Source organism: Sarcophilus harrisii, chromosome 1 (assembly GCF_902635505.1).
Source record: "Sarcophilus harrisii chromosome 1, mSarHar1.11, whole genome shotgun sequence".
NCBI classification, from domain to species: domain Eukaryota; kingdom Metazoa; phylum Chordata; class Mammalia; order Dasyuromorphia; family Dasyuridae; genus Sarcophilus; species Sarcophilus harrisii.
Window position 1 is genome coordinate 333,360,088 of NC_045426.1, and position 27,848 is coordinate 333,387,935.

Below are 27,848 nucleotides of genomic sequence, written 5' to 3' on the forward strand. Positions count from 1 at the left end.
ACAATACAGCTAATAGAATAAGAATAAAGCCAACTAGAAGAGAGAAGTGCAATTTACACTTTTACATCATGAAGATGTTCCCTGATAAGAAATGAATGAATTAATGAAGTGTGGTGAATTAGAACAAATAAGTTGAATGTGTATTGCAAAGGCAAAATCACTATTTTCTAAACTTGGAACATCCTTCTCACCCATCTGCAAACTACACTCAATAAACTGATTAATTTGCAGTTAAGCAGAAAATTCAGCTGATCACCATTTTCAGGTCAAAATCTTCTTGACACCAAACAGCATATGAATAACAACAGTAAGAGTGAGATTCCTGTGATGAAAGCACTGTCCCTAATATTTCAGAGAGCTGAGAACTGTCTTTACTCAGCTGCCATTTTTACTAAGGGGAAACTGGATCACAGTGAAAAAAAAGCAATGACACAAACCTGAAATTGGCAAAATTTGGCTTTGGCAATTTCTGGCATATGCTCCACAAATCTTGAAGTTTTTTGTCCTGGTCCTGCACACTGAAGCAAAATATTTCATATTTTGTTAAAATCATCAAAATATACTTTGATCAAAGTGATATAAACAAGACACTCTATCTCTTGGCTCCAGGCATTCTCTCTGGTTGTCCTCTATGCCCATGGCACTATCTCTCCTCTGCTCCAACTAATGAAATCCTTGGCTTCTTTTCAATCTCAACTAAAATCCTACCTCCTATAGGAGCTTTCTCTAATCCCTTTTAATTCTGGGGCCTACCTCTCCTTACTCTCGGTTCATCTTATACAAAGTTTTGCTTTTTATATATTTCTTTACATGGTGTCTCCATTTAATTCTAAGCTCCTTGAAGATAGAGATCATCTTCTGCCTCTTTTTGTATTCCCAGAATTTAGTATAAAGTCCATTATACAGCAGGCACTTAATAAATGTTTTACTAATTGATACTAACAACGACAGCTCATGTTTACAAGATACTTGAAGTCTTATAAAGCTGTTTCCTCACAATTCTTAAAGTAGTTTTCTCATTCTAGAAATGAGGAAATTGTGGCTTGGAAAAATTAAGACTTGTTCATAATTCCTAAGTGTTAGAGTTTGTATCAAAACACTGATTTATTTATAAATCATCAAAAAAGTAAAGGGATGGTGGGATTATGTTGTGAGGATTTGAGAGGGTAATCTTTGGTTAGGTTAACTTACTAATGACAATAAAATCTTAGATTTCTTTAGAGCTTTTCAGTTTAAAATTCACTTTCTTTACAACAATCCTGTGAGATAATAAGTATATTTTATAGTTAAAGACAGCGGAGTTCACAGAGGTTGTAGGTCTTGCCCAAAGCAACACAGCTAGCAAGTATCAGAGTCAGGACTCAAAAAACCAGCTCTTCTTACTCAAAGTCCAGGACTCTCCCAACTAATTAGGAATCAATTCTCCATCACCTTACCTAGCCACTTTTGTCCATTCTTCATAAAGATTAAAAGTCATTAAAGGTTCAGGCAATTCCCGTAAATAGGACTTCAAGGCACCTGAAATGACATCAATTTCTCAAGTGTGTATATGTGTTTATATATATATATATTTGTGTATATACACAAACAGACAGAGACACACTGATAGACAGACATAATTCCAAGGCTTCCTTTAAAAAAAAAAAACAAAAAAAACAACAACAAACTTTTAAGTACCCTGACTATTTTGCTTCTTTCTAAAACAAAAGGAAAATATAATGAGGATGGGAAGAAGAGAAAACCCCAAGGTTTGTAAAACAGAACCTCTGTTCCCCTGAAAACATGTTGAGGAAGCAGTAGAAATTCTTTACACTGCATATGCAGCTTCTAAGAGACAATGATTTCTCCAAGAAGATCCACACTTCTGGGAAAGGAAACAGTATAACAACTATTACCATAAGCTACAAGATCCTTTTTTGGTTTACCTTCTTCATCCTATTCTATGAGGTACCCAAAATGTCCTTTGAGGGCAGGAACTATCTTTTCCATTTGTATTCTCCAAACCCAATACAGTTCCTGCCGTATGATTTTGGATTAGGTGTTCAAGAAGTGCTTGTTTGTTGATTTATTCATTTATGTATCCACTTTTCATATGAGAAAACAGACAATAATATAAAATAGTCTGCCAAGGTCACACAGCTGTCCCAAAGTTAAGACTTGTGCCTCATGGCTTCTGAATCTGGGTCTAGTGCTCTCCCCAATATCCCACTGCCTTCTCAATGGGGAAAAATATATAGTTAGCAATACTGTCATAATTTTTACAAAGTAACCAGATAAGATGTGTAAGCTCAAGCAAACTCTTTCCTGGACTAGGATATCTGGCCAGGAGAAAATGTCAGTTTTACATTGAACATAAAGTTTACTGTTTAAATAGACACTCTGATCTCAAGCATGGTCCAAGATTGTGTCATCCATCTGTCATCACTTAGCCCAGTGTTCTTAACTTGAGGTCTGCGATTTTTAAAGAACCATTTTGATAACTGAATTTCAGTATAATTGGTTCCTTTTGTAGTATTATGTATTTTATTTTACGCTTTAAAAAAAAAGGACTATCAGAAGAGGTTCAGAAGCTTTACCAGACTTCCAAAGCTAAGGACATATTACACTAGTGAGATGGTAATTGTTTACCTGCAACAGCATGTGGGTCTGAATAAAATTCATCCAGCTGAGATGTAGAACAGTCTAAGGCAGCTTTTAGCTTCTTTAACTTGGATGCTCCAGCCCCAATTCTGAAAAGGCCCTATATAAAACAACAATCACAGAAGCATAAAGAGTCAAAGCTGAAAGGACCGGCAAGAACATGCAATGTCAAACCTGGAAGGGACTTCAGAACTTGGAATGGCAGTCCTGGAAGAAGCCTAGGAAGATAAGATTTCAGAACTGAAAGAAAACTGAGAACAGAAGACTTTAAAAGAGTCTTATGAGGGAACCCTAGCACATAGGACTTCAGAACCAGATGGGCTTTTAGGAACTAGCTCCTTCAGTTTACAGAGAAGAAAACCGAGGGTCTAAAAGGGGAAAGGACTTTCCAAGATCATATAACTAAAAGGGCACACTCAAAACCAAAGAATGGAGCATTTGTTAATGTACTCAGTCTTTGTTCCTAAAGTCAAAGAAGAAAGAGACAGAGAGAATGGAAGGGGAAGTGGGCACAGGGAAGGGGCAAGAGTACTCTGGGGAGTTTCTGAGGGAAGTCACATACCTCCTCCTTCATTCCAGTTTCTAAGAGCAGCATCACACAGGCTTCAATGGGCAGTGCGATGTCCCGCCCGCTCCGTTTCAGATGTTCTTCTAATGGCGTTCCAAAGGCAGGCTTTTCTGCCCATTTATCTATAGCAGCATAACATTTAGGAAGACAATAATTCACATCTTCACAAATCCATCTGCTTTCCCTACCACCAGAGATGGAACTTCAAGAAATTAGTAGCATGTAGTTAGGAAAAAAGAAAAATATGTTTTAGTAGCTGAGATCCTACTAGCCTCTGAAAGATTAGCTTAGATGCCACTTCATTCATTAAGCTTTCTCTCACTCCACCCTACCCTCCTCAGAAGACTTACATTGCCCATGGTTTTCCCTGCTTCAAAATAGAAGTTTATAATTTCAAAATGCAATTATATTCTATTTTCTGTATTCTGGATATTTTGTATCCAAGCTTGTCTTCCTAACAAGACTTCAAGTACCTTGAAGACAAGTGCCATCTTATCCATTTATGCATCTTTCTTATTGGAATTATAATGTCCCTGTTCAATCAGAACTGCCCTCTGTTCTCATTATGCACAAGAAGCTAGAGCTAGCAGCAAGCTGGAGTTTAGCTTGCCTAGTGTGGGGGAAAATACAAAAACAAAAAACATTCATTAAGTAATTATTGCATGCAAGACACTATTCTTGGTCCTAGGTCCTTTTAAAGAAAGAGTTTAAATGGGCCATGATCCCCTCCTCTTAGAACTTACAGTCCAGAGAGATACATAAAACATATGTTGTTAAGTTACATGAAAAAGTTACAACACAAACAGCTATTTAAGACTAGGGTGAGCAGGTGGGATCAGGAAAGCATCCCACAAGTGATAACATTTGAGTTAAGACTACGGAACAGGCAGAAATTCAGCAGGCAAAGTGGGTGACAAAAAGACATTCTAAGAACAAAGAACAGATGGAACAGAAGCACAAAGATGTAAGAATGTAATGCAACTATGAAGCCAGATTTGGATAGAACAGTCTGTTTAGCTGGAGCATGTAATGTGTGGAAGGAGATGAAGCTAGAAGGGAGGAGGGGTGGAACCAAATTCAAATGCCATAAGGAGTTCAGACCTGACCCTGGGAGATAGAGAGCCACTGGTGACTTCTGGGCAGAGGAATGATATGGCCAAACTTACACATATGGAAAATGAGTCCTGCAGCAACTGAAGGACGGATTAAAGGAGAGAGAAAGTATAAAGAATAAGAACTTAAGAGGCAACTTCAGCAATCCAAGGGCATAGTAATAAGGGTGGTGGACAGCAAGGGGAATTGAGAAGGTCTAGATGTCAGAGACGTGGTGGAGGTGGAACTGATGGGCTACAGTAATTGAATGGATGGAGGTGGTGAGGGAAGAGGAAATAAATTGAAGATTATAAGCCTTCACCTCATGAACTAGTGGGTAGCACAGGCAGATATGCTAGTTTAAGGAAAAAGAAAAATGAGCTCTGCTTGGGATAGTCGCAAGTTAAGGTGCATGTTGTTCTCCTTGATAGTAAGCTCCTTAGTGTCAAGACTGTCTGTATCTGTATCCTCAGCACCTGACACACAGAAGGCACTTGATAAATGTTTGCTGATTAACTGATGGGACATCCGTTGATGAAGAAGTTCTAGAGAAACTTGAGGATACATATCTATAACATGGGGAGGTTATGTTTGGATAGACAGGGAGAAAAACAGACTGCAGTGGGGGCAGTCATGTGCATAGAAGTAGGAGTTCAAATTATGGGGGTGAAGGGCATTGCCAGAGAAGAAAGTAGAAATAAGAGAGAAAGGACAAGGACAGACACCCAGACCAGAAAAATGCAGAAGTGAGGAAAATCAGAGCTGGAACTGAGATCAGAAAACCAGTTATGGCTCTATCTTTAACTCACTGTAATGTGGAGTACAATTTTGTCCATTGTAAAAAGAGTTTGGACTAGGTGATCTTGAAGGTCATTTCTGATCTTCTATGATCTTGTTTTGGGTTGAAAAACATTAGCCCTTTTTTCTCTAGAAAAATACTTATCACCAGCTTTCCAGTTAAAGAAAATATCTGTTTCAATCTGGATTCTACTGTGGGCAAGTAAACCATTTCATAAAATTTAAAGAAGCATCAATCTTGGTTCTTTTGTTCAGTCTCACTTAAGCAGAGTTAAAGACTGAGCTAGAAGGGATCTTATAAAACTTCCCCCCTTCCCTTTTGATCTGATTTTTTTTTTTTTTGAGCAACATGACAAATATGAAAGTATGTTTAGAAGAATTGCATGTTTAACCTATATTGGACTGCTTACAGTCTAGGGGAGAGGGGTGGAGAGAAGAGAAGGAGAAAAACTGGGAACACAAGATTTGGCAAAGTTGAACATTGAAAACTATCTTTGCATGTATTTTGAAAATAAAAAGCTATTATTTAAAAAAGATTTTTATCATAAAAAAAGATGATGTACAACATTTACTTTAGCTCACCTTTATCAAGCCTGATAAGAGAGAAAATAATTCCCCAACAGAAAGGCTTCTGAAGGCTTGAGTTTTACATATATGGGACTTGAGCTTCCTCTTGATCTCCCCTCAAGCTGTCATCCCATTCTCTATCTTCTCTTTAATAGCCTAACTCTTAGTTTTCTATTCCTTGCCTTTATTTACCTTCTATTCCTTGTAATCTGGCTTTCAATTCCTCTGCCTGACTCTCCAAATTTATCAGTGATTTCTCATCTGCTAAATCCAAAAGCCTCTTCTAATCCTCAGATACTTCAATTTTCTGCGATATTCAACACTGCCATTCACTCCTTCCCTTCCTGAAGATGCTGTCTATTCCATGGTGAGACTACTCCCTCTCCTCCTGGTTTTTCTCAGATTTTCCTGTGACTGTGCCTTTTCAGCCTCCTCCTAAACCATATTATTCTGCAAATTAAGGACAGGCAGCCTTTAAGTCTCTGTTCTGAGCTCCTTTCTTCTACTCCCTTAGGTCAATCATCAATCAGTAATGCTTTGTTCAATCATTATTCCTAAGCAGATATTTCCAAAACTTTCTCCCTTTTTGTGCCCACATTTTCAGCATAATGCTCATACTGTTTGTTGAAGTATATTAACTAACCAGAGTTTTCAACAACAAGCTTGTGAAATATATAACTATGTGGTACAAGAACTAGTTGCTGAAAGAGCCTGTTAAAAATACTTTATTCTCCAAAAAAAAAAAAAAAAAGCATAAAGCATTCATATCTTTCTTAGCTATGACTACAATTTGGATTATGGTCACTTGGGTAATGACAATTAAAACACACACACACACACACACAAATCCCCATCATCTGTTAGCCTCAAGCTATCACTCACCTTTCTCCTATATAGTCAGTGTGCCAGTAACCCTCAGAAGAACTAAATACAGAAGAAAACTATTATGTCTCACAAAAGTACAAAGTCCCAACTAATTATCAAATGTTAACTACAGAAAGATAGGGGAAAGGGAAAACAATCATGAAGAAGTGTAAGGAAAAGGAATAAAAAAGAAAAATAAGGATATGAGAAGATATGAAGGATATTCTGTGAAGCCCCTACTGTAACAGTGACCTCCAATTAGCCTCAGGTTTGACTGCTTACATTGTCCTGGAGAAAATTGCTACTGTGACACTAAATGCTAATCCAATACTCTTCTTGCTCATCTAAGAATTATTCCACTTACAAAGTACTTTCCTACCAAAGATACCATGCAATAAGTAAAATATATTTATGCTCATTTGGTAGATAAGGAAACTGAAGTCTAGAGAAGTTATATGACTTGTTTCTTCATTCCAAGGCAAGGGATCTTTCCATGAAAAGACTTTCCCCTCATTAGGCAGCTCAGCCCCAGAACTCTTCCTAGTTTGTTTGGTTGTTGTCTATCAAACAGAGGACTCTATTATTGTGTTAAGAGTCAAGTTATAGTGTGTCTGACTGTGGCTGATCAGATCAAATCGAGCTCGGAGTGCTGTGCCACAGCTTAAATACAAATAGTCCCTATAAACATCTGTGGGGATGGCTTCTCTAACTTTGCACATCTCATGTTTCTTCTTAGCTAAGTGAATTCTACTTTGCTCATAGGGCCCAGCACCTTCTCTAATGAGGGTGGACCATGCTGGCTGGTCCTGTTGCTGTGTCTTTCAAATCACACAATCAATCCTAAAGTTCTTAAGAGAGACCTTGACAGTGTCCTTGTATTGCTTTTTCCATTTACCATGTGAGCACCTGCCCTGTGTGAGTTCTCCATAAAACAAGCAAGTGCACATTTGGCATTTGAACAACGAGGCCAGCTGAATGGAGTCAAGACTCTCTGCATCAGAGTTGGAATGTTTGGCAGTTTAGTTCAAGAAAGGATCTCAGTGTCTAGTATCTTAGCCTGCCGGGTCATCTTTAGAATATTCCTGAGACAATTCAAATGGAAGTGATTCCATAGTGCATAACCTGAAGGTCATGAATTCAATCTTCCATGGTGCATCTGCAGAAATCCCTTTCTAGTTCTAGGAATAAGTAAAACCTGGAGTTTTTTTTCTCCTAGGTCACATTGCTTTATCTAGGAATCATTCCTAGGACAATCTCCAAAAAAGATACTTTGACACTTCAATCATCAAGTGATATTTACTGGATGTCTACTGTGTACAAGGTATCATTCTAGATGATGTGGGAGAAACAAGATGAAGAAGGCCTGGTCCTTGTCCCTCAAGAAACTGATTTTAGTAGGAATATGGGACATATAGGAAAAGATGTCAATATAGGGCATATTTTGAAAGTGTCAAATGGCTGTACAGATAGTAGGTAATCTAAGGATTTTTGAGGAAAAAGGGGTCACTCAAGGTTTCAGTGGTCAGAGAAGGTTGGAGGTGGAACTTAAGCTGAGCCATAAAGAATGGGTAAAATTAGGGCAGCTGGGTGGTGCAGTGGACGTTCTGACCTTGGAGGCAGAGAGAGTTCAGTTCAAATCCAGCCTCAGGCACTCGTTAACTGTGTGACTGGGCAAGTTACTACACCCTGTTTGCCTCAATTTCCCAACTGCAAAATAATCTGGAGAAGAAAAATGGCAAGCTACTTTAGTATCTTTAGCAAGAAAACCCTAAACAGGGTCACAAAGAGTCAGGCACAACTGAAATGACTGAACAATAACAATACAAATCAATATGTATCATTGAAATTGGTGCTTGGAATTAGAGGAGTGCTTTACATCCTTCAGGCTTAGCTAGAACAGGAGAAACAAGCTAGACCTGAGTGCTAAAACCTAGGCTTGTCTATTAAATTCTGGAAAGTTATTTTGTACTCCTGGCCTGTACTGAAGCTTTTTGCTTACAGAAATAAAAAGCCAATGGTAAACTCCCAGAATGAGCAGTTTGGAATTATTGGCTGACCACTCACCCTTTCTCCCACAGATCTGGCAGATTCCCAGGATGCCTGTGCTCAATTCTTAAATGACCTAGTTTCTAAATTTCTTATGATAGGGATGCTAAGAAATGAACATTAAATGTTTGGTGTGTGAAGAACTAATGGACGTAAAGTTGGGAAAGCAAGAGACTAACATGGTAAACTAAGCTTGGAAAAAGTACAGACTATCATAAGAGTAGCTCTAACTAAGGCTGAAGGATGAGTAAATTCCAAGCACCAACTTAAACGGCTCATATTCATTCATATCTGCTCTCTGTCTCGGTCCGCCTGTTTTCCTCCCCTCCCCCCCCCCAGCATGCCCGCATGTGCACACATACACATACACACACACCCCCTTATAGAAGTAATTATCAAGGTAAATCTACAGTCCTATTGGAGGTATGATCTTCAATAGTCCAAGATCAGGGATCAAATATGCGCTGCTCTTGGGGTGAAAAGTTCCACATAAAGAAACAGAGAATAAATGGCCTCTGATATGCTCCTCGCCAGGAAGCTGAGCCTTCACTAGCTGTAGTGATGTGTGACACCAATTTTCAGAACACTCAGAAAATTCTAGGATGACTTTTTGGAAAAGGATCTTTAGGAAATTTCAGTCCTAGGGTTAATACTGTAGCAACTCAACTATTAGATTCTGGAAAAGACAACGCACCTTATACCTTCATGTATCTCAGAAAGGCAACAGAATAGCACTGTGTTCCCCCCCCTCCCCCCCCAAAAAAACAACAAACACACAACAAGCTTTGTAGGCTTCAGAAGGACAAGTGTTTTGTTAGTACGGTAAATCTACTTTTAGGAGGAACAAGAGTATGCAATAGCAAGAGATGAAAGTATGCTGGGGCATAGCACTTCCCAGAAGAAAGGGGGCATTATTGTTAAGGACTGCATGCAGAGGAGGCCAGGAGAAGAAGACTGCAGAGGGGGCAGAGGCAGGGAGAAGACTGAGGCAACAACACAAGTTACATTACCTTGATGGGCCTGGATTTCAGGGAGGGCCTTTTCTAAGACAGCTAAGGCTTTTCTATGGTAATCTGCTTGGGCTTCTAATAACTGGGAACAGAACCCACATTCAAAAACAAAGGAAATGTTAGCGTTGATGAACACATCACAACATGGTTGAACAAAAGATAGGTGGTCTTTGTTTTCAATGGACAAAACATGGTACAGATCTTCAAACAACACCAAGACAGCTCATTTTTGTAAAACTGAACATTTCACAGGATAAGCAGACCTACCGTAACAAAGTATCTGGCGTACTCCCCTTCTTTAGCTACAAAGTTATACATATCTGCAGCAAGTTGATCCTAGATTAAGTAAAAGAGAAGAAAGAATCTGTGATAAAGGTTACAAAAATAATATCCTTTGTGCCCTAATTGCCGAGAATACATCCTGAATATGTTACTGAAAATCCACAAAAAAAAGTTGGATATTTTCAAGGTTTTTCATTGTAACATTATATATGTAGAGGCAAAAATGTGGAAGCAATCTAAATGTACAAAAGAGGAATATCATTAATAAACAGTGGAATGTTAATGTGACAATATTATGATGCAATTATAACTAAAAAATATCAAGAATATCAAGAAATCTGGAAAGACCCTTATAAAATAATGGGGGTGGGGGGAGAGGAGAATCCTAGAATAATGAAGTACAACCTAATAGTGAGCATATGAGGGAAAGTAAATGAAAATAAATAGAGAAAGAATCCTGACAGAGCATAGAGGAAGTGACTGAGGGGGTGTTATAATATTTTTTGCCTTCAAATAAATTTAAATAATATTTATCAGGAAAATGTAGTCCTTTGTACTAACATTCAATGTTACATTCTTAACAAAACAGACTGCTGTTGTCATTAATCAAGTTTACCTTGCATTGTTCAACTTTATTTGCAGCCTCATCCATCTCTTCTTTTAAAGAGTCTATCTTTGATGGAAGCCCTTGAAAGTTAGTTCCTGAAGACTTATGAGCCTGATTCCACCTGCAAATTAAAGAAGAACTGAACCAATGTTGCCCTTGTAAACCCAAGCTTATAAAATAATGGTCAATGGCTGACAAACTTCTCATTGACCACCTCCTGCACTGGGAAACAAGCTATATCCTGAAAAGTTTTTTTGTGAGTATAAAAGTTTAGAATGTCTCTGGAAAAAAGGCTAAGAACCGTGAGGAATATGGTAAATAAATGCAATCAAAGATAGTCAACCTTCAGATCAAATTTGTTGTCTCCTAGCAGTAAATAACCCCCTAAACAACTTCTTTCTCTTTTCTATGGGCATTATTGAAAGAGTGTTAAAAATACCTGCCCATAAGCAACTAAGTATTCCTTTCATTTGATCTTACTCCAAATTCTAGCTCCAGACCTCTATTACAATCAGCCTCTCATCTAAGAATCCATGCTCTCCATAATATCCTATTTAGGAATCCTTATCACACTAAAACTTCAAGTTCCTGCCTTTCAGACACCTTTCTGGGAACAGGTCTCTCAGGTCTTTAGAAACTCTCATACTTTTAGAGTATGAGCATTCTGACAGCCTTAACAACAAAAGTTCCACCACAGCATTTCCTCATTGGATAACACCTGAAATATTGTGTCCATTGCTGAGTAACACATTTTAGGAAGGCCACTGAAAAGACTGAAATGTGTCCAAATAAAGGAGACCAATAGGATATGAAATTATGTCATAAGGAACAGCTGGACGAACTATAAATATCGGCAAGAAGGGAGAGAAAAAATTTCTAACACAAGGTTTTGCAAGGGTAAATATTGAAATGCATATGTTTTGAACATAAAAAAAAAAAGAATATGAATATTTAGCTCAGCAAAGAAACACTTAAGAGGAAGCATAATAGAAATCTTCAAATCCTTAAAAGACATTAGTCTGTACAACTCCAGAAAATAGAGCAACAGTTGGAAGAGGAAATAGATCTGGGTTCAATGAGAAGGAAAACTTTAACCAGAACTGTTCAAAAGTATTATAGGATACTTTAAAAAATAGTCTCCATCATAGATAAGTATCAGATTGAAGCATCTTTCTCTTTTCCTAGTCTAACCCTTTTTAATCTACTATTTCTAACCAAATGACTAAATGACTAGATAACAAAACTTTTTTGAACTATATAAACTAAAAATCCACATGTTCTAAGTAACATCATGAAGGCCTCATCTATCCATAAAATATTATGCATTGCTCCTAGATGGCTAAAGCTGCTTAGAAACTTGAGGGAAGAGTAAAATAGTATTTTTTCAAAAGCAACCTTCTATGTTTACCTAGCTCTGACAGAATCCCAGTCTAATACCAATTTTGAAAGTTGTTTCCTTTGTTTCTGAATGTTTGGGATATCCACCTGGAATAAAGAAGACATGAAATGCTATGAAACTCAGGTTTAAAAAAAAAAACCCCTCAAGAAATTGAAAAAACACACTTTAAATTTCTAAAACTTTATCTAATGCCTCAATGGGGAGCAGAGGAAGGCGCTGGATGCTCGAATTCTTTATCAGTGGAGCTAAATTTCCTACAGCTCCTACGCAGCAGGAAAGCCTTCAAGTAAAGGTCTGGCAATGGGCTGTGTATCTGGTCTCCAAAGACTAGCCTTGGAAAAGCCACATATAACTAAGAATTCTGCTTATCTGATAAGGGACTTTTTTTCTTCAGCAAATCATGAAGAAAAATCAAGTAAAGTATGAACAGATTTTAAAATGGGTGGGTACAACAAATATCCACACTAATGCTATTTCAGCTTGCCAAAGCCATCAAATTTTACAGGCCAATATGAGAGAATTTTGTGTGTGTGTATGATATATCTCTACAGATATAGAGACATATATATAATAACAAAATAAATTTGTTCATTCACTTTCATCATGCTGAAGTCCAATAGCCAGCCGCCTTCTCAAAAAATCCCAACTTAAATTTTCATCATTATACTTTATTTCTTTGCCATCATAAAACAAAATAACTCACCTCTGCAATATTACTCAGTGGTTCCATGATCTCTTTTTCAACAAAAACTTCATGTTGAGAGAGCTCCTGAGCCAAAAGATTCTGGGCTTCTCCACAAGATTCCAGCATTTTCCTTTAAAAGCAAAACTCTCAAGTAAACAAAAGCCATTAAGAAATTAAGTGCTACTAATAATTTACAGAGATGAATATCACTGTTAGCAACATGTTCTGTATAAACAAAATAAAAAGATTCCAATATAAATGAAAAGAACAAAAATAAAGGAAACCCAACACTGTGTAACTTTGACCAAATCTGTTCCTAAATAAAATAAAATACACCTTCTCTTCTCTTCAGAAATGGGTGACTATGATATGGAAAAAGTATTACACTATCAGACTAAGCTAAGGTATTGATTGGTTTTGTTAAATTGCTTCCTGCTCCCTATTTTTATTTTAATTTTTGTTGCAAAGGGTTATCTGCAGAGCAGGAAGGGGAAGGAGATATTTGCAAATTGAAGTGAGGCCAAAAAGAAAACCATTCAAATTTTTTAAAGATGCACAGAATTCTAAGTTCTGTAAAATTCTGCTCCAACACTTCTTTGTGGTACAGAGAAGCAGAGCACCTAAATTCTCAAAAAGTTGTGTCAGCATGGCTGGCATAAGCTCATATATTTTTTGACCCATGAAAAAGATAAAAATGTAATGGCTTTTAGTGGCCAAGGTACTTAGATTGCTCTCTTGTTTTTCTGGTACAAAAGTGGCAGAACTGAAGGAACAAAAGCATATTCATATGAATAGTTTAGCAAGAAATAAAAACCAAGTAACATGAAGGAATTGCAATTAAGAGAAGGCTGGCTCACAGGTTCCCTTCAGAGAAATGAAGAGTCTAGCAGAACTGCTTCATGGTGTGCCTAAAAGCAACGAGAAATCTCACTTTCACAGGACCCTTGTTCAGCTTGCCTCACAGAAGTCAGAATATATATTGGCTAAGAAAACATTTTGAATTCAGTTGCAGATTGATATATCAACATTAGTCAAATAGAGTGAAGGAGACTACATAGATTCTAGGGTCTGGAAGACACTGGAAGAAACTGGAAAAGATCATCTAGTCCAAAACCCTCATTTCACAAGAGGAAAATGAAGACTGGAAAGATAAAATCACTAGTCATACAGATCATATGCCAGAACTGGGATTTAACCACAGATCTTTTGACTCCAAATTCACTTTATATTTCCTTGTAATAAGCTGCTTCTCAATTTTATGAAGAACTTAATAAGATCTTCTAAATCCAGGGTTCAACATAAGCCGCCATGATAGGCAGTGACTTCCATGAAAATGTGGGCACAGAGAAAAATGCAAAAAACAAAAGAAAACAAACAAACAAAAAATTATGACTCAGGACAAAGAAATGAGATCAAAGCTTAGAGAGAATCAAAAGCCATATGACATGCGTGCACATGTATGCATACACACATACATACTTTTTAAAGTAGTTTTGAGACCAGAGTGAATACTAAATATTTAAAACGGTATTTATAACTTAATAAATGGAAAAGCAATGTTACTGATGACATCTGCATCATATTATTGGGATGGTTAGAGCAAAGCTGTAAATTAGTATCAAATTTAAAGACAGAAGATAAAACATTGCATGCAATTATAATAGATGCTGACCCTGAAAATGTACAAAAGTGGATTTTAACTCATTTCTATCATTTCTTAGAAAAGTTTAACTTAAGCAAAACAAGCACCCAAATGAAGAAGTTAAAAAAAAAATAAACTCAAGCCACTTCAGCCAGTAAACAATCTCCTTATTAAACAAAAATATATTGGTCCAGAGCAACAACAATTCAGGGTACAAGTTCATTTGCAGAATAACATAAAAGAGCAACACCAAAACAAGGTACAAGTTCATGCATAAATAAAGCATTACAAAAAGATTATGTGAGAAAAGTATTTGTTATATTGGTTCTCAAAAAAGGAAAAGTAGTGGAAATAAGAACTTGCAGATGATTTGGTGTTAGACCCAATTAATAAACAAAAGTATTGATAAATGAAACTGAAGAACAACAAAGAAACTGACTAAATTCTCTAGAGTGAACAATTTTCATTACAGGTAGCAGTGGTACTACCACATTTGGACATGAATATAGCTTCAATCGATTTAATATATAAAGTAGTAGAAATCATGCAAGAAAATGAAGTTGGGAAAAACAGCTAGACCTTCGCTTCCTCTTTGGCACTACAACTATTGAAGATTTCACACAGGTGGTTTTGGTTTTTTGGGTATGACACTTTTCCTTGTGACAAAACATGGCTCTTGGAAAGAAATAGATATTGTGCTATAGGCAACAAAATACAGAAATCTATTTCAAGAGACCTTAAAGAAGAGAATCTAAAAGAATAGGAAAAAATGGACATTATTATAAACAATGACCAAAACTGAAATTACAAAAACCAATTAACAGCTAGCCTACCTGCCAGTTTTATAAACTTTATAAAAATATTTATGATAAATGTATTTATATATGTGTGTGTGTGTGTATGTATCTACATCTCTCTCTATATATATATAGAGGGGAATATATTTGACAAAATTATAATAAGGCTGGCTTCTGTAATCTATTTTCTTTAGTAGTCTATATCTTCCCTGATATGGTGAAGTATGAAATATAACCGAGAGGTGTAGAGAATGTAAAATCTATATGTTTACTGCTTTTGCTTTTTTGTCATCCTTAATATTTAGTTACAGTGCCTGGCACATGCTTAATAAATACTTATTACCTTGACTCAGAATGATAAAACCCATATAATTTGCATTATATACATATATATGTGCACACATACATACAAATACACACAAATTTGTTGGAATAAAACAACACCTTAAAGATTTAGCAAGGTATCTGTCACATATCTGAAGATCAAATAACATTTCATGATAGATGCAACCAGAGAAGTTAACTTTGTTAAATGCCTGCTATCACATGAGGCATAATTCACCACTTTGATGGCCATTCCCTTGGAAGAGGGATTTTCTCTAGATGGTGAGGCTCTCTAGACGCTGTCATTTGTGGATTATATCTGTGCTGACTGTATCAAGCCCTCTAACGCTACTCAGTCTCCTTGCTGAATAGCTTTGAAAATGAAGATGTATCTTTTGGGAGGAGCTAAATGGCACAGTGAACAGAGAACTAGCCCTGAAATCAAGAGGACCTGAATTCAAATTTGACCTCAGACACTTAACACGCCCTAGCTGTGTGACCCTGGGCAAGTCACTCAACTCCAATTGCCTCAACAAAATATATATATTATTTAGCCAGGAAGTAAATGATATGAGGAGTTCCACTCACACTAGAATGATGGAGAAAGCTACTGCGGAAGAAATAAATGAATGGGGACACCTAGGAAATACCCCCAAAGAAGAGTAAAAAACAGGAATGAGAAAGGGAAAATAAACTGGAGGATGGTGAGAGAGGAAAAGCCAATCAAGCAACTAGCATTTATTAAGTACCAATTATATGTGCTGGGCACTGTGCTTAAGTTTTGGGAAAAAAAAGAAAAGGTCCCTGTTTTCAAGAAGTTTATAGTCTAATGGAAAAGATAACATGTAAACAACATGTAAACAACTATGTATAAACAGGATAAATTGGAGATAATCAACAGTAGGAAAGCACTAACATTAAGGGAACTACATAAAGTTTGCTGCAGAAGATAGGACTCTAGTCAAGACTCAAAATAGTCCAGGGAAGTAAGGAAGTGTAGATGTGCAGAGAAAGATCCAGGTAGGGGAACAGCTGGTGAAAATACTCAGTCAAAGCATCTTGGGCAAGGGACATCAAGGAAATTCTAGGGAAAACAGGTAAAGAATGACAAGAGAAAACAGACAGTATTACACTTCTAAATGAGATCACTGTTATAGGCTGAAGAGACTGGACAGAATTGCCAAGGGTCAAAAGAAAGGAATATCGTTCAAGCTGGCATTACAGGGGTCTTAAGACAGATGTGATCTTAACTGGAGAATCTAAGGAAAGAGAACTTGGAAACCAAATAGTGAAGAACCTTAAGGGCAAATGGAGCATGGTGACAAGTGGCATAGAGGACAGGAACTTTCACTCTGGTAGCGGGGACATAATTGGCACTTTAAACCTCAGCTAAACTGATGGACAACCCAAAACTGTGCTGATGACTTCCTTTAGCTGTATACAGCAGTCACACAATTTATAAAATATCAAGGCTGGAGAAAAGTAGGTCTCCTCTGCTGCCTGCTGATTCCTAAGTTTTCAGGATAGCAAGAGCCTGACATTGAATCTTTCTTTGGTGCCCTCCCTACATCTACTTCAGTCCTACAAGAAAAAGTTCAGGTAGCAGATATCTGTCTTTTCAGTTATAGTGGATTAAAAATAATTTTATTCTGAAAATACTGCAATATTCCTCGATCCAGCTCCAGAGACTCACTATAATAGTGTCTTGGAACCATGGCAAGGAAAACTTATTTTCAAAGTAACAAATCTCCATCACATGTCAAACCACCAGGTGAATATAAACTAATCAAAATGAATCCAATGAACAGGGCAGAGGAGGGAGGGGTTAGCAGGAGGTCCCCTTTGAAGGGGAAAATTCAATGGACAAAACAGTTAAAAATTATGGTCTTAATATTTTGCCAACTGTGGATGTGAGAATACATACATAATTGTTAACCTTGCAATGGAAGGAAAGGAATCCCTAAGTGCTCTGGCTAGCTTTCCCTCATACTTCAAGAGGAATTACAGCTCATTTAATAAATTTCTCTTACAACAATACTCCTTGTGAAGTAAGAATTATAATCCTCACTTTACAGATAAAGGGAAGCTCAGAGACTTTTAAGTGACTTGCACACAGTCCCACAGCAAGTCCGAGGGAGTGTGCTCTTAGATGTGCCTCTGGCGCAGTTTGGCTGCCTTTCCTCCCAGCTTCCTTAGGAAGCCTCTCTCCCCCAGCACGAAATTGCCTCTTCTTGTCCCCGCTACAACTCCTCGCCCTAGAGGGTTTTACTTGTTGCTTTTACACAGAATCATGCCAACACTCTCTCCTATTTGCACAGATAGCTGCGATTCACGTACAGTTTTATTCCCTTCATGGAACCGCATTTTTTTTTTTTTAGAATCATGTGAATACATACCCCAAAAGAGATTCTTCAAGCTGGGTAGATGCTTCCTGCATATTTTGAGCAAGGGCAGTCAAAGGAAGTTTTTTCTGTGAAGCAGAAGGCATATTTTTAGCTCACTTTTATTCAGGACCACTTTATTTTTTAAAAATTAACTGATCTTTTATTTTTATATCTCCTTCACTTCCAAATATGCCCCCTCCCTTTACCACATGACAGACAAAATTTTAAAAAAGAAACATTTCAATAAAACCAATTTATATAGCAAGTCAACGTTATATGCAGAGTTCTACAACCGTTATCTTCTAATCCTGCAAAGAGAGGATTAAGAAGGTGCTTTCACTACGCTGTGTCTGATCTCTACTCTTTATACAAATACTCTCATACTTACAGACATTCCCCCTCACAGAATTTTAGGGCTAAAGGAAATCTCAGTGTTTAGAACACCGGAGTTGGAAAAGCCACTAGAATAAAGCACAGTATTAGAGCTATAGGAAATCTGGGGTTAAGTGTCTATAGAGACCATATAGTACAATCCTCACATTTTACAGAAGAAACAGGCTTGGGAAAAAAAAGTGAATTTTACAAGGTTTAAGGGTTAATAAGTGTTAAAGATGGGGCTGGAACCCAGATCTCCAGATCCCACATTCAGGGTTACTTCAATTTTACACTATTTCCACAATATGTACACAAAGCGAAGCCAAAACTCTGAATAAGAGTTGGTTTTTAGATGAATTTCTAAGTCTCTCTATATGGCAGGTGATCAATGCAAAGAGAATCTTTTGATAAAGAATCTCAAATATTTTATCCATCTCTGCCTCTTCTTACTATATTGCTTATTAGCAATAAGAGTACTAATATGATCGATACTAATAAACTAAGGTTTAGAAAGCACTTTCTCAAAACAAGCAATTTCAGAAACAACAGCAATGCAGTACAAATATTATTAATTCCCAAAATATAATGAGATTCAGAGAGGTTAAAGTGACTCGCCCCTGGTAAATAGCGTTGATACCCTTCAAGATATAGTTCAAATGCCACCATCTTCAGAAATACTACCCTTCTTACCAAAAGTGAAAGTGATCTTTCCTCTCACTTGATTTCACAGTATCTTGTATTCCCTTTTATTTATCCATTATACTCTAATTTGTATTTTTCTAATACTAGATTATAAGTTGTCATAAGAACAATAACTTATTTATCCTTCTATCTTCCAGCACAATACAAGATATAAAGTAACTCCTTAATAAAAGTCTGCTGAACAAGCAAAAACCGATTTAGAGAAGAAGTTCTTGACTTTTTTTGTGTGCCAGATGAATTTGAGAGTACGGTGAAGCTGATGGAGTCCTTCTAGAAATAATGTCTTCCCTGCCCAACCTTCCTTATTTAACTGGTCCTGCCTACTACCTCCAAGGTCTCTCTTAAATTCACATTCCCACTGAAAGTGTCCCGGTTTTGCATTTTCTTCATCTCTAATTAGTATTACTATACCAACTCCTCACTCTTTTCTCTGACTCCAGTCTTCGTCTTCCTTAACCTACCTATTGGACAGCTGTCAAAATGAGCTCCCTGATACCTAAGTCTGACCAAGCTACATCTCTCTGTGGTTCCTTGTTGCTCAGAGGATAAAATTCCTCTTAACCTGATAATTCCTTTACTTGATATCTAAGGTCCTTCACAAGTAACCTTTAATGTCCATTTCCTGCCTTATTTCAAAAACTCTATATTTTAGTCACGTTAACCTATGAGGTATTATTCTCTACAGTGCCCTCTCATATCCATGCTATTCCTCATCTCCCTCCCCCAAATCTCCCAGGCCCTGATTTGGGATGTATATTCTCTACATTTTTATCTGTTGAAATTATTCCTTTCTTTAAAAGCCTCATTCAGAAGCTACTATCTTCATATATCCTTCCTTGAAGGATCTGTCCCTCAACTGAAAGTGATTTCTCCTCTCTTCAAATTTTCTTTTGGAATTTTGTCTAGGTCTTTCCTATGACCTTAATACATTTTACTTTATAATTATTGGTGTATAGGTATCATCCCTTTTTCCTCCTCAACATTGTAGCATCATCATTTTTATATCCTCAGTGCCTGACAAAATGCAAGTGTTTGCTAAACTAAATTAATTTGTAAGATTAAAGAATCCAAAGACAATTTTGTTTATCCAGATATTCTTAGCTGTTAAAATCATTATAATGCATTGTAGTTATTATGATACTTAAAGATCTCCTAAAGTGCTGCTCTGATAGTTCATCCCAGAGTGAGGACAGCCTACACAAATAGAGAACAAACTCTGGCCTCTCCTGTGGTTTTCTATATTTGAAGGGTTCATCATTACAAGGCAGGGACCACACAAGAGTGAAGGTTCTTGGCCACAGCAACTCAATAAATTGCTAATAAAGGCAGAGAAGCCTTATAAGCATTAGTAATAGAAAGTGTGCATCAATGCAACTCAAATCCTAGGTTTATATGCCCCTTTGGTGCTACCAACTTTTGTATTCATTATTTTATATGATATTTGATGGCCCTATGAGATAGAGCACATAATGGTATCCCCATTTTATAGATAATGAAGGAAAGAGAGGATCAGAAGTTTGCCCATGGTCACAGGGCTAGCAGATGATAGCGCATAAACCTGAACCCAAGTTTCTTAATGGCAAGTGCTACTTCCATAATACTATGCCTCCTTTCTTGCCAGTCTGTGCTAATTCTGATTAATTTATTTGAAGAGAACTGATCAGTGCTGTGGTTTTTGTTTCATACTTCCATTTCCTTGACATGGGAAATTGAAGAAGAGCAGTTGTTCTAAGAGAAAGGAAAACCATGCTGTCAAGTTTCCTACAAGTTGCTATCTTTTCTGTGGCATTTAAGCAAAGAAGGATGCAAGTGGCCTGCACACTGCCTCCTCTTCCTTTATTTAGCTTGCTGACATAGATAGGAGGCACAAGGGATGGAGGACTGGACTCTGAGTCAAGGACGACTTATCTACTTTCCTCAAGGACATTATCTGCTGTAATTCTGAGGGAGACAGACACTTAAACATTCTTTGCCTCAGTTTTCTCTGGATTGTTTAAAAAAAAAATTATAATTGTGCCTAACTCAAAGGGCTGTTATAAGCAGTAAATAATATAAGTATGGGGCTCAGCAAACCTTATAAATGATGATGAAGACTCCAAAAAAATGTAGGAAAAATACTGGACTTAGAAAACCAGGGTCTGAAAATCATTTGGACCCATGACTAATATGTAAATATTTTTAAAATTATGTACATATACTATATCAGATTGCTTGCTATCTTGGGAAAGGGGAAGTAAGAAAGGAAAGGAAAAAAAATCTGGAATCCAAAATCTTACAAAAATTGAATTTTGAAAACTATCTTTATATATAATTTGGAAAAATAAAATACTATTTAAATAAAATGTTTAAAAAAGAAAATAATTTGTGTGACCTTAAAAATAAGCCCCCTTACCTCTGAGTCTCAGTTTCCTTATTTGTAAAATAAGCAGGGAAGATAGTATGGTTCTCTTTCAGTTCTAAAAATGCTCTGGGAATTGTTGAAAAAATGAGTGGGTTGGACTATATACAACCTCTTTGGTCCCTTCTAACTAAATTTTTTGATCTATCATAAAACTTAAGGTTCCCTCTAACTTTAACAGCATATAATCTAAATTCCAAGGATGTTTCCAGCATTAATATTCTAGGTCTAAGTTACTTTCTAGTTCAGATTTTCCATGTTTCAAGGTTCCTTTTAGGATCCTACATTTTCTGAGTTTGTGAAAATTAAGTTGGACTAGATCAGAAGTGACAAATATGTCCCACCTTCACCCCTCATGCCAACCCAGTTAAAGTATAATTGGGAAATAGTTACAATAAATAAAAATATAATAGAACAAAGACAATGTCACTATATGGCTTTCCAAGTCAATCTGCAGGGATCCTTATGTACAGTTTAGTGACTCTGTTTCCATTCGGCACCACTGGACTGGATTATGTGGGGGGGCTCTCTAGCTCTAAGGTTCTATGATCCTACAATTAACTTTCCCATGTATAAATGACTATTATTAGAAGTCTAATTAGGTTCATAAGATTCAACATTCATAATAATCTAAGAACTTATAATAAGGGGCAGAACTGCCAGATGGATTACAGTGCAAGAGAATGAAAGCACCCTCTGTGCTCTGCTGGTGTTGTGTGGGAACCCCAGGGTGATCCGAACTGAATAAGTGCATTCTTTTCAGTCCGTGTCAAATGCTAACGCAGTCTTTCAAAACACCTATCACTGAGGAGGAAGGAAACAATGCAAGTGAGTGGGGCTCAGGACACAACAGGCTGTCGGCAAAGGAATGTTACTGCTGGCAAAGCTTCTTGGGGCTCCAAACTGCTAACATGTGGGCTGGTTCCACTCATTCTATTCTAGAGCACTGACTTGGGGGCAAGGCACCTGATCAAGAAAGCCAGAGAAGAAAGCAAACATATCTCCCAAAGGTCAAATACTTACATGTCGTTTATCCACATCTGTGCCAAACTGGCCTTGGAAACATGCTAAGAGGCGCTTGTGAGAATGATGGCAGACTGACCGCACTGTGTCGAGCCGTCTCTCAATCTAGTAAGGAAGAGAGAAAAAAGTTTTTTTCTTTGATATGTTTATTAAGTCTTTGTTGGCACGGTAAAAACTAATGCTATCTGAGTTTTGTGGGGTGACCATCTTCTCCCTGGTTAAGTAATCCCTTGACACAATTAAACTGAATAGACTGAAACTGAATTCCATTCAATCCAAATATTTATTAAAGCCACTACATACACAGCTTTATGTTAGACTGAGATATTCCAAAGATGATAACAAAACAAAACAAATAAAGTCCAATCTCAAGTTTACATACTAAAGGAAAATATAATATGTAGGTAGTTAAGTAAGCTTGTAAATTATTCTTTATTATTATTATTGCAAAGTACTGTAGTCTGCTTATCTTCTTCAACTTGACCAGATTATTTCCACTTAAAATTTAGTTAAATTCCATCTAATCCCTGTTAATAGGGATAGGAATGTAAAACTGTAATTTCATTAGTGTGGAACAGTCAAAGGTGAGTGTACCAAATTTCTAAACAGATGCTAAGAGTACTGAGAGGATAAGTGATTTTCCCACAGTCACATAGCCAGCAACTAGAATCCAGGACTTTCTCACTTGAAGGCTATCTCTCTATCTTCTCTGTATGTAGACTCTCACCTATCCATAACATTAGAAAAAGATCTCATCTAGCACAGGTATGAAGACACCTTTGACCCTGGTTACCAAATCTGACCCTGTCCCCAACTCAGTCCTGAATAGGTATCAGCTATGTCCAAAACATTTATTAAGAACCTGTTATGTGCAGAGTCATACATTGTAGGATAAGAGCAACAATAGTCACTGGCATGGTGCTTTATATTTTATGTTATTATATATATGTTATATTATTATATTATATAAAATATATATATATATTTTATATAAAAAACAGCTCTGGAAAGCAAGCAAACCCATTATAATGTAAATGGCGTTTTACAGGTGAGAAAATACAATTCAAGGAGATGACATGGCTCAGTCATGGTCAACACACCTAATAAGGGGTAGGGTAGATCCTTGAATCTTGTTCTCTGGATCTACTGGTTCTTCTTCCTCTACATTTCGAATTCTAAGTTCCCCTTTAGCTCCAAAAGCCCTTAAATTTCAGATTCAATAGCTCTGTTTATTGATTGGTAGATTTTACTGGTTCAGGTAAGGCTAGGATTATCATTAGGTGATTTCACCTTGTCACCTCAATGTAATTAAATATCATGAGAAAAAAATGAAACTTGTCTAAGCAAAATTGATTATAATTTTTAAGAACTGCTTTATATTTTTAAAATTATAAACAAGCCTTTTTCTGGTTTGGTTTTATTCTCAATATCTTTCTAAAGTCAGTCAACACATATAAGGAAGCAAACAGTTTTAAAAAATACTCGCAGAATAATAAAAAAACAGATTTGAATTTATAAATGTTTTAAGGTTTGCCAAATTTCTCTCTCTCTCTCTCTCTCACACACACACACACACACACACACACACAATTTCATTTACTAGATCCTAGAAAGGGTCCCTGCACATAATGATTTTGTAAATCTATGTGGAATGAATGAGGTCTCCAAGTTGAAAGAGCTGTGCATGAAGAACCCACGCACTAAACACTGATGTTGGGAGAAGACTGTGTCAATGAGAGCATCTATTTGGAGAAGGAATGCAGTGAATCTACATTTTGATGATACAGTAAAACCAAGAGGAAGCCCTTAGGAATGATTTTCTATTTTGAAGAAAGGTCCCAAAATTAAAACAAACAAAAAAACAGAATAAACTTCAAAGTTATACACATTTGAACTAACATGGTAATTTGGAGCCTCTCTGTCAGTGGATCCCTAACATAACAGAATTTTATTTTTGCATCCTATGCCCATTTACAACTTCTACCAATCAAGCTAGACTGACTAGGATACTAGTCATACTGACTAGAATACTAACTAAAAGGTCAATAAGATTATCGCCACTGTTCTCCTCAAACCCCCAGAAATCAGCTTTTTACACAAAGAGAAACAAAACAAATTACTTGCTCTATTACCACAACAGAAATAAGTTTCCCAAAGCAAAACAATTTAGCTTCCAGCTCTCTAAAGGCAAGATTTTTTTATGTCACTTCATTTTCCACCTTTGAGAACTGTCATGAGAAATTATGAGAAATGTCATAAATTGAATGGTTTCCAACCATTCTGGGAGGGGAAAAAAGATTTACTTTGTCAGATACAAAAAAGATGCATTTCACACTAGAAGAGCTGACTTGTATTTAGTCTCCAACTGTACTGTGGTCTCATATTCATGGTCTCACAGATCAAAGAATGGTAAAGCGTAGAACATGCATCAAAGAAGGCAAAGATACAGGAATGGCTTTATAATATAGACTGTCAGACCTCAGTCTTCAAATTAAGTAACATTTGTAGAGCATAATGTAATGCATATGGCAAATAATAAATGCTTGCTGCTCTTCTTCTGAAATGTTAAAAGTGGAAGAGATCTCAGAGATAATTTAGTTTCATCACCAATTTTAGAGATGAGAAAACTAAGATATGCTGACAAGACCTCAGACACATGCAAAGCGGGGTCTAAAAGTATCCATTTGAAATTGTAATGTTTGGGCTAGCTTTCTGGAGGACCTCGGGACCAGCCTTGATCTTAGTGCAGGAGGCAGGAGAGCCACCACGAGGCTGGTCAAAGATAGAATGACTATCTTCCAGTTCTTCTTAGCTCTTATATACCTTACTGTATGTGTGAACTAGAGAACCATCACATTACCATGCTAAATACTAAGTATATATATATGTGAACTAGGGAACTATCAATTCATCAATTCCACTGAGTTAACACCTTGTTATAAGTATTCTCGTTTCAAGTATACTTCTCCAGAGTTTGACCCTCTACATGAAATCATGAATTAATATGACATACAATGGAAAAGGATTACAGTGGTTCCCACAAAAATATGTGTAAATCATGTCTTTATTATTAACCATTTATTTGCATTTGATGGTTTGGGAGAACATCCCAGAAACAACAGGCATACAAAGAAACGAAATGAATCAACACTGATAGACTAAAGTGAAGAGGCCCAAATATTGAAAGCTCATCATAACTGAATCCCTTCCTATCTTTCCAGGCTTTTCATAGCACAGCCCTTCACTTCCACATTCTCTACAATCCAGTAATATTGACCAACCTGTACTTCCTTGAGTAGATAACATTCCAGATCCCAAGTCTATGACCTTGCACCAACTATCTGTTCCTCCTCTCCCCCGGCCTGAAAAACTCTGCATCCTCACCTCTCCATCTCCTTTTCACTAGCTTCCTTAGCTCAAAGCCCAACTTCTAGAGGAAACCTTTCCTGTTTCTTTTCCCCAATTCCTCATCAGTATTTTCTCTCTGAGATTGCCCTTGTACTGTATACATCTGGTACATACCTAAGTATTTACATATTGTTGACCCATTAAAATGTATACTACTCCTTGAGGGTAAGGATTATTTCTTCTTACTTTCTTTGTATCCCTAACACTTAGCATAATGTATTAAATGTTTATTGATTGATTTTTTTTTTATTCTTATCACAAAGGATGATTTTCGGGAAAGGGAAGAAAAGAGTGATATTTTTAAAAATGAAAATAATATAACAACAACAAAAAAAAAAAGATAATTTTTTTTAAAACAAGGACTTTAGTAAAACTCAGATTAATTATACCACCATTGGCCAGATGTGGGCAGGCCAGCACTCACACCTTGATTAAACTCAAGTTCTAGATTCTTCAGTTATACTACATGGCAAACCCTAAATAACTTTGTAGTTATAAGTGAATCCATTTCTTTCTCTGAGGTTCCTTTGTAAAATGAATAGATTCAAAATAATTAACTTTAAGGAAGTGAATTTGTTGGTGATTTAATAAAATAATAAAAAAGACATTTATGAAGCATCCAATTTTTAGAAAAAGGAACCAATTCTTCTTTATAAAACACCTACTACTGAATTATGTGGATACTTCCATGAAAAGTGCTCTCTGAATAGTAGTGCTCCTCAAAGGAAATGATGAATATGGTATGCTATAAAATTTCTCATATACTGCAAATTAAAAAAAAAAACCCAACAACTTGTAAATGTGTTTAATATGAATTTTATTAATCTAGCCTATGTAGTATCTAAAGTAAACTATTTGCAAAACAAGTAAAACTTAACTATTACAAAAATAAATATATCAGACCTTGAACTTGAAAAGACCTCAACAAAAATAGCTGTAGTTGCTGGAAACTGTATATGTCTGAATCTTCTAACTCTTTTGCTATGTTGCCAACTTTAAATGTTCACACAATTCCTCACCAAAAAGAATACTGTGGTAAGAATTAAAAAGAAAAAAAAAAGAAAAAAGAAAAAGGTAATCCTTGATTTAAGACACTTAAATGTAATCACTGCCTTTAACCCCAGACAAATGAGGTCCCTACCCTGGTCCTCAAACTTTGAAGAACATCTCTCATAATAGATACAAAAATTATAAAAGACAGTGGGCTGTCTGAAGTACTCTAACTTTTAGGTATTAGCTATTAATTAGCTATCAAATGATATTGAAAACTTTATTTCTGAAAATGAAGGTATGGCTATTTAGTGGGTTTTTTTCCCTTTTATTAAAGCTTTTTATTTTTCAAAACATGTGTGGACAATTCTTCAACATTAGCCCTTGCAAAACCTTGTAATTCCAATTTTTCCTCCCTTTCCCCACCCTCTCCCCTTGGATGGCAAGTAATGCAATATATGTTAAACATGGTAGAAATATATGTTACATCCAATATATGCATACATATTTATACAATTATCGTGCCACACAAGAAAAATCAAATCAAACTAGAAAAAAAGAAAAGCAAAATAAAATGCAAGCAAACAACAACAAAGAGAGTGAAAATGTTATGTTGTAATCTACACTCGGTTCCCACAGTTCTTTCTTTTCATCACTGAACAATTGGAACTGGCCTGAATCATCTCATTGTTGAAGAAAGCCATGTCCATCAGAATCGTTGTGTACAATGATCTCCTGGTTCTGCTCATTTCACTCAGCATCAGTTCATGTAAGTTTCTCCAGACCCTTCTGAAATCATCCTGATAATCATTTCTTACAGAACAATAATATTCCATAACATTCATATACCACAATTTATTCAGCCATTCTCCAATTAATGGGCATCCATTCAGTTTCCCAGTTTCTAGCCACTATAAAAGGGCTGCCACAAACATTTTTGCACATACAGGTCCCTTTCCCTTCTTTAGTATCTCTTTGGGATACAAGCCCAGTAGTAACATTGCTGGATCAAAGGGTATACATTATTTGATAACTTTTGAGCACAATTCCAGATTGCTCTCCGGAATGGTTGGATTCATTCACAACTCCACCAATAATACATCAGTGTCCCAGTTTTCCCGTATCCCCATTCAGCATTATTTTTTCCTGTCATCTTAGGCAATCTGACAAGTGTGTAATGGTATCTCAGAGTTGTTTTAATTTGCATTTCTCTGATCAATAATGATTTGGAACATTCTTTCATATGA

At 36.5% G+C, this 27,848-nt stretch overlaps 1 protein-coding gene across 4 annotated transcripts in view; it reads right to left on the reverse strand.

Moving 5' to 3' along the window:
- The window catches only part of ARHGAP17 (Rho GTPase activating protein 17), a 127,350-nt gene that overhangs the window by 24,140 nt on the left and 75,362 nt on the right, over positions 1-27,848 (reverse strand). For all 4 annotated transcript variants that reach the window (XM_031945575.1, XM_031945577.1, XM_031945574.1 and 1 more), the window contains exons 3-13: positions 22,204-22,308; positions 17,718-17,791; positions 12,577-12,688; positions 11,883-11,959; positions 10,484-10,595; positions 9,853-9,921; positions 9,586-9,667; positions 3,203-3,330; positions 2,629-2,740; positions 1,437-1,518; positions 438-518 (exon numbers count right to left, since the gene is read on the reverse strand). In XM_031945575.1, coding sequence (XP_031801435.1) covers positions 438-518; positions 1,437-1,518; positions 2,629-2,740; positions 3,203-3,330; positions 9,586-9,667; positions 9,853-9,921; positions 10,484-10,595; positions 11,883-11,959; positions 12,577-12,688; positions 17,718-17,791; positions 22,204-22,308 — 1,034 coding nt within the window. The remainder of the gene's footprint in view (positions 1-437; positions 519-1,436; positions 1,519-2,628; positions 2,741-3,202; positions 3,331-9,585; positions 9,668-9,852; positions 9,922-10,483; positions 10,596-11,882; positions 11,960-12,576; positions 12,689-17,717; positions 17,792-22,203; positions 22,309-27,848) is intronic.